Raw genomic sequence first — 8,013 nt, 5'->3', positions numbered from 1 at the left:
TTAAGGTCCTCTCCCTTTAAAGGAGCCGTTCCCCTGGGCAATTATTTCGGGATCCTTAAATGGTAGACCACGTGTCTTTTAATCTGAACACAACATCACATTTTATGTTAATTTACACACTTTAGGGATGAGTACGCTTAAGGAACGTAAGAAAAGTGTAGGTTAAAAGTGTAGTTAAAAATGTTTAAACGGAACGGTTCTTATCCAACACAGATTCATAAACGAGGCCGTATTATGAATTCATCTTTTCTGCAGCTGCATAGATGTGCCAAAAAAAATCTACCATGCTTAACCAAAACATAAATGTAAATATTACACGAATAAACGGGACTGACAGTCATCTTGAGGGAAAGTTCAGCTCGAGTTATTCTTAAATTCTGCTCTCTCATCCTTTGTTGAAGCGCGTTCAGGAGAGGGAGAGGAGAGAGAGAGGGGGGAGAGAAAGACCCTTAAGGGCGGAGTTATCCACTTCCTTTCTCCCCTTCATTTAATTGGGATCTGTAGTGGCTCTGTGTTGAATGGTCAGTCGCTGAGAGAAGGGGGCAGCCCTTGATTTAGGAGAAGCGTTTTGTCTGAAGCCGTGGCTGTAAAGGGGGCTTTGCTATTTTGGGTTAGTCAGTCAAAGAGTGTCTTCAGACAGCGGGAGACAGATACGCGCGCGCACAGGCTCTCCAGACGGAGGTTGCGCTTCCAGTCTCTTGATACGCGCAACAGATTTCTCCTTAGTGACAGAGGGATATGCGCTTTCGCTTTTAATGTCATTGCTTGTTTTCAGCTCCTGCGCTTTGTTCGTTTTTCAAGACCTGTTTTTGACGTCGGAACCTTTCGAGAAGACGCTTTTCTTTCGGATTTGGGGATGTTTTTGAGACCATAACAACGCATGTAAAGGATTGAGACCGCCCAACAAAGGAAGCGACAATCATTTTGAGAGTTTATTTCAGTGCCTGTCGGAACCCAACATGGATACCAGCAAGGGCACGGTGGTCTGTGTCACTTTACTCAAACTTGCTGTTCTCGTGACATTGGCACGGTACGTCTCGGCTAAAACTCTGAAATACCAAGTTTACGAAGAGCAGAAGGTGGGTACAGTAATCGCCAGACTTCGAGAAGATGTCGCTGATGTTTTGTCCAAACTTCCAAGTTCGATTCCGTTACGCTTTAGAGCCATGCAGCGCGGCAGCGCGTCTCTTCTCTCCGTGCGAGACCAGGATGGAGAAATCAGCATCAGGACCAAAATTGACCGCGAGAAACTGTGCGAAAAGAATCTCAACTGCACTATCGAATTTGATGTCCTCACCCTCCCCACGGAGCACCTACAGCTGTTCCACATCGAGGTAGAAATTTTGGACATTAATGACAATGCGCCACAGTTCGCGCGCCCAGTCATTCCCATAGAGATCTCCGAAACTGCCGCTGTGGGGACGCGCATTCCCCTTGACAGCGCCACCGATCCAGACGTCGGAGAGAACTCGCTGAACACATACTCTCTGACCCCATCTGACTTCTTTATGATTGATATTCTAACCAGAACCGATGGCGCCAAGTACGCGGAGCTCGTTGTGCTTAAAGAGCTGGATAGAGAGGTGAGAGCGAGCTATGAACTCCAGCTAACCGCTTCAGACAGGGGCGTTCCCCCAAAATTTGGAACAACGCTCTTGAAAATCAGCATAGCTGACTCAAACGACAACAACCCGGTATTTGAAAAGCCATCTTATGTGATCAACTTGCTTGAAAATTCCCCTTTAGGCAGTTTGCTTATTGATCTGAATGCCACTGACCCAGATGAAGGGACAAACGGTAAAATTGTATATTCTTTTAGCAGTCACGTGTCACCTAAAATTCTAGAGACGTTTAAGATTAATTCTGATAATGGACATTTGACACTAATGAGGAAAGTTGACTTTGAAAGCACAAATTCGTATGACATAGATGTTCAAGCTCAAGACATGGGCCCCAACTCAATGCCAGCACACTGTAAAGTCATAATAAAAGTGGTGGATGTGAATGATAACAAACCTGACATCAGCATCAATTTGATGTCCACTGGGAATGAGGAGATAGCTTATATATCAGAGACAGCTCCTGTAGATACGTTTGTGGCTCTGGTGAGGGTAGATGACCTGGACTCTGGGTTGAATGGAGAGGTGGAGTGCCGCCTCCATGGCCAGGGTCATTTCAGGCTACAAAAGACATATGAGAAGAACTACATGATCCTTACCAATGTCAGTCTGGACCGAGAGAAGAGGTCAGAGTACAGCTTGAGCGTTATAGCTGAAGACAAAGGCTCTCCAAGTCTATCAACCATCAAACACGTCACTGTGCAGGTCCAGGATGAGAATGACAATGCACCAAAGTTTGAGAAGAGCAGGTATGAGATTTCTAAGGCAGAGAATAACTCACCAGGAGCTTATCTGTCATCTGTGAGGGCCTCAGATCCAGACCTGGGTCCAAATGGTCAAGTGAGCTACTCTATACTTGAAAGTACAGTCCATGGGAGCTCCATCTCCACATATGTAACTATTGACCCCTCTAATGGAGACATTTATGCGCTACGTACGTTTGATCGTGAAGATGTGAGTCAGATCTCATTCCTGGTCCAGGCCCGAGATTCTGGAAGTCTTCCTCTTCGTAGTAATGTGACCGTTGTGTTGACCGTCTTGGATGAGAATGACAACAGACCAGTCATCATGATGCCTCAGCTGTGGAACCACACAGCTGATGTTCCAGTATCCAAATACGCAGAGATTGGTGACGTTGTAACTGTAGTCCGCGCGATAGACCGTGATGCTGGCGTCAACGGTGACCTGTCATGTTCTGTAGTAGGGGGTAATGAGGCAGTTTACTTCGCCATGGATGCTAAAACATGTGAAATTCGAACCAACGTCAGCATGCAGGACATCCCACAAGATCACGTGGAGCTGACCGTACTCGTGCAGGACCATGGTGCTCAACCCCTCAGCGCCAGAGCCCTGCTGAGACTTTCGCTTTATGAAAACATTGAGAACCACATGAATCCCCATCTGACAGGTGGAGGAACCAGAGATGGTCCTCTAGACGTGTCCATGATCATCATCATCTCCCTTGGGGCGATTTGCGCCATTTTGCTTCTCATCATGGTGGCCTTCGCCCTTCGCTGCTCACGTGAAAAGAAGGACACTCGCTCATACAACTGCAGAGTGGCTGAGTCTACTTATCAACAGCATCCAAAAAAGCCTTCACGGCAGATCCATAAAGGCGACATCACTCTGGTACCCACCGTCAACGGGACCCTTCCAATCCGTGCACACCATCGCTCACCAACCTCCTCGCCTGGACCTGAACGGGCCCACATGGGCAGCCGGCAGAGCCAACACAGCCGCCAATCACTGAACAGCTTGGTCACTATTTCCTCCAATCACATCCCTGAGAACTTCGCCCTGGAAATGACACATGCCACGCCCCCTGTGGAGGTAAAAGCAAAACTTGCATATTCGATCAGTGTAATTGATGTTAATCTTCATAAAGAGCTTGTGAATTCTCTGTCCATGTTTATAGTCATCTTTTCATTCATAACATTCACGTCATCATGTGTGCTGTTCTCGCACTAACAGTTTTCATTTGTTCATTCGTGTGCGTGTGCGTGTGAATGAGTGTCGTGTTCCATCAGTATTTATTTTTATTTATGTCATCTGTTTTTGCTATAGCAAGTCTCACAGCTCCTCTCAATACTCCATCAGGGTCAGTATCAGCCGAGGCCCAGCTTCAGAGGGAACAAATACTCTCGCAGCTACAGGTAAACTTACAAACAAACAAATACTACGCTCCCAGCTCCAACTCCATATTTGGGCATGATCTGCTCTAAATACTTATGGTAGAGTAGATGGGTAGTGATACTCAACCTGTTGTGTGCTGCTGGTTCGATCGGATTGGATGATAGGTATTCTAAAATGTTTGTGGTAGAATAGGACAGAACTTCCCTGTTGCCGTGGTCACCCACGTTCGCAGATCCTGATTGGACTGCTCCTCACATGAGGTCATAGCTTGCTTTCTGTGCTTTTTTTTCTTTCCTCTCATCTGCGTTTTGTTCTTGGATCATGTCATTTTACTCTGTGCATATTGTTGAAACCATTGTTCCATACAATGATGCATTTCAATGTCAGTTTGGTGATTCGAAAACATAATAGCTTTAGATAGTTGCACTTTTTTGTCCTGCACGCCTCTGCTGATGTGAATCAAAATATTTAAGAGACATTTCAGGTGTGAGAGAATCGCATGGTGTCAAAGAGATTATCACTGAATAGATCTGTTTAATACGATGGTTAAATAAAGTAGACATAGTCTGTGCAAGTTAAATTGATGGGTGGGGCATATGCTTGCCTGCTTTGCATATGCATGTTCATATACTGTATGCAATGTAGAGAGATGCATTTGGGAAACTTTAAGTTTAATGCAATCAAACATATAATGCCACTCTTAATGTGTCATGCTGTATGTTTGATTTCTCCGACAAATCACTTTTAAATGCAGACCTTTTGTAGTTTAGTGATTGATGTAACTTGAATGTTGCGCATCTTTTTTAGTAATTAGCCTATATTTTGTACTGCATGCTCTATAGCATCATTATCAACCTTTAACTGTGTTTGTGTGAATGTGTGTGCAGGTACGCCCTCCAGGACATGGATAAGTTCAGTCTGAAAGATAGTGGGCGTGGCGACAGTGATGCGGGCGACAGCGACTGTGAGATGGGCCGTGATTCGCCCATCGACCGGTTGCTAGGCGACGGCTTCGGAGACCTCTTCCACAGCGACGGACACCACCGTCTCCACCCAGGTGAGAAATGAAGTCCTATTGGTCTCTCATGCGGTTTCTCACCTTTTTATCACCCTGAATTATGACATTCATCAGCTTGATTATATAGAGCACATTGCGTTTATGAAGGCGTTTAACACCCCGTCTACAGTGACTTACTTTTATTACGCTGTGAACAGGTGCGGGATTAAATTAAATGACCTGCACTATGCTTTTATACTCAAAATGGATGAGAAAACTAAAGAAAAAGCTTTTAAATGATCTGGTTCTTGGTTGGAATCGTGTTATTTTTGTAACCACTACCTTTTGCAGTGTCAGTCTGTTTTATCAGTAGCTTAAGACAGTGTATGTGCATGTGCATGTGTGGAGGCGTGGACTGGAGTGTTATTTCCCTGTATTCATTCTCTTCTCTGAGTGACAGCCCTATGCTTTCAAAATCTGAACTGAGGAAAATTCACCGTAATTGCTTTCACAATGCAGTTAAACCCCCCCTTCCGCACGCACACTCTCTTTTCTCTCCCCAGAGGGCCGCTATTTCAGCCCTGCTCTTCGTCTTTCATAGAGAGAAAGAAGCAACCTGTGTGCATCGATTAGAGTTTCACCCTTTCCTCACCAAAGTGGTTTATTGTAATTTTCACTCAGTTGCTTTACCTCCATCCCAATTCCAGTTTGTCCTCTCCGTTTTTATTCCCTCGCTGCTTTGTCTCTAATATTCAAATTCAGTCATATCTGATTCTTATAAGGCGGCATTGCCAAAGTAATGAATAATAATCCAGCTTAACAAAGGATGTCAGCCTTCACAAGAGAAACTGGAATGGAAGAATGACAAACTCTCAATCTCCTCAGCTTCTCAAGCTCCCTCCCCAACTCACCCACCCACCTCTGAAATCCTTTCTCTAACTTCCTAACCTTATCATCCCTCTTCGTTTTCCCATTCTCTTTCATCCCTTTGTTTTCCTCACTTTCCTTTCTGCCATTTTTCACATGCCCAGAGAAAATTTAATTGCTCAGAGGTTGCTCTTTCATAGCTCAGGAGATTTATGGTTCATTTAAGTATACTGTATCAAATTTGTCTCAGAGGTTTCTCTTAAAATGTCTAGCAATAAAAGTAGATACAATTTAGACAGTGGATGAGAAGTATAGTAGATAATGTGGTCTCGCAAGAAGTAAAAAAGAAATGCTGGATTTAATATTAACCTCTTTTGATTAACAAAAATTTGTTCTCTATACTAAAGATTCTATATTGGCATTCATAATTCCATAAAGAACCTTTAACATTCACAGAGCGCCCTCAGTGCACACAAGGTTCTTTGTAATGGAAAAGGTTTCTTCTGATTATGAAAATGACCTTCATATTAACAATGAAGTTCTGTAAAAAGACCCCTTTAGAACCTTTAATCTCACATATGTGTTATGATATGGCATGATAGTTCTGATGTTTACATTGGATTGATTTCACTCTTCATTACTTCAAAAAATTGAATGTCTTTCTGTCTCTTTGCAGTCATGAAATTGTGTACGGAGGAGTGCCGTGTGTTGGGTCACTCTGACCAGTGCTGGATGCCATCTCAGGCGTCTTCGGATTATCGTGCAAACATGTACATCCCAGGAGAAGAGAGCAGGCCTCAGGTCCTCGAGGAGGACCAGCAGTCAGTCGACTCAGCTAAGAAGAGCTTTTCTACCTTCGGAAAGGACAACGAGGAGGAATGCGGCGGTTCGCTGCTGTCAGAAATGAACAACGTCTTCCAACGTCTCCTTCCAACTTCTTACGCTGAGGTCAATGAGCTCGAAGGATGCGCTGGCCCTCCAACTTCCTCCGTCGGCTTGGAGATCAGAAAGGGCTTCCTGCCGGGTAAGGCGTCATCTACAAGCCCCGCCTACCCGCAGGGCGTTGCCGTATGGGCGGCCAATACTCACTTTCAAAATCCCGGCAATGCCGTGACGAGTGGACACAGCTCGACCAATCACGCGGCATCACAGGCGCATTTAAAATGGCTGCCGGCAATGGAGGAGATCCCAGAGAACTATGAAGAGGATGACTTAGAGAGCGTGCTCAGCCAGCGGCAGGGAAAACGCAACGACACGAGACACGAAGTTGTCGACGCTAGCGAACTGGTTGCCGAAATTAACAAATTGCTTCAGGACGTACGCCAGAGCTAAACAACAGTTTGTTAAAGAACATTTCCCTGTCTCTTTCTTTTTCGTTCGCTCTATTTTCGTAGAGTGAACTAATCAATTAAAGGAGGAGAAAGGGAGAGAGTTCAGCGCTGTAGCCTTGATTGAGTCGCATGTGGAAGCATTTCGGTTAATATTGTTTACTTGGTATGACTTTTTGGTCTTTTCGTACAAAAGTGAACACAATGTGATTGTAAACACCTTTTATGTTTTTTTTTACTCCGTATTTATATATGTGTATATATGTGTTTGTACAGAAAGCAATACAAATGTCTATTTTTATACAGTATTTCACTGCATGTACCTAAAATTAAACCAGGATTTGTTTGTATACTTGAAAATGTTTAATGTGTGCTTGGTGTGTGTGTGTGTGAGAGAGAGAGTGTGCATAAGGATGTTTTAATCGATACAAATTTCACAGTGTATACAAACTATTGTTGGTGGTCCAGTTCTCTGTTATCATTATTGTGAGCACCAAAATACCCTTACCAGAATGGTTCTCTTTCCATGGTTTATCCATGACTGTGAAAAACTTCTTGGGACCTTATAAGGATTTTTCTCTTTGTCAGCAGACCTTTCTGTTACAATTTTACAATAATGTTGCATTAAAAACATACATTTGGAAAAGCTTTCACACTCTCTGTTTTCATTCATTATTTATTCAGCAAATCTATTGGTCTTAGCTGTAATTATGTTTACCCTTTGGCAAATCCGCATTCATAAGCTTTCATTATGAAAGCATCTTTTACCGTTAGCCTTGGAACTTTTCGAAATTGAAGCAGACAGAATCGATCAACTCCCTACAGAATCTAACCAGTGATTCTTGTAACAAACAGACATCTGTTTTCATGGACCTCTGCCACTGCTGTTTTCACTAAGAGCTCCCCCTTTTGAGCAGAGCAGGTATTGCAGCCACAAAAAATGATAAAAAGATTCATGGCTTGTCCATCAGGAGGAGTTCTAATCAAATACCGTTTGACCGTAAAAATCTAATTAATTACTTTATTAAAGAACCTGCTTTTTAGCAATAACATTCTGATTATATGTTTG

The 8,013-nt window shown here is 43.6% G+C and overlaps 1 protein-coding gene across 2 annotated transcripts; it reads left to right on the top strand.

Moving 5' to 3' along the window:
• Positions 1 to 353: 353 nt before the first annotated feature.
• On the top strand, positions 354 to 7,593 carry pcdh18a (protocadherin 18a). Of its 2 annotated transcripts, none has more exons than XM_043247042.1 (4): positions 354 to 3,449; positions 3,717 to 3,772; positions 4,640 to 4,809; positions 6,293 to 7,593. In XM_043247042.1, exons 1-4 carry the CDS (start codon positions 960 to 962, stop codon positions 6,946 to 6,948), a joined length of 3,372 nt encoding a protein of 1,123 aa, XP_043102977.1. In that variant the 5' UTR covers positions 354 to 959; the 3' UTR covers positions 6,949 to 7,593. The 2 variants fall into 2 exon arrangements, with proteins under 2 accessions (XP_043102977.1, XP_043102968.1); XM_043247033.1 differs by having other exon boundaries at positions 355 to 3,449; positions 3,684 to 3,772.
• Positions 7,594 to 8,013: the final 420 nt, after the last annotated feature.

This window comes from Puntigrus tetrazona, chromosome 1, assembly GCF_018831695.1.
Source record: "Puntigrus tetrazona isolate hp1 chromosome 1, ASM1883169v1, whole genome shotgun sequence".
In the NCBI taxonomy this organism is placed as follows: domain Eukaryota; kingdom Metazoa; phylum Chordata; class Actinopteri; order Cypriniformes; family Cyprinidae; genus Puntigrus; species Puntigrus tetrazona.
Note: the sequence above shows the minus strand (reverse complement) of the source record. Positions and strands in the feature narration are given on the sequence as shown.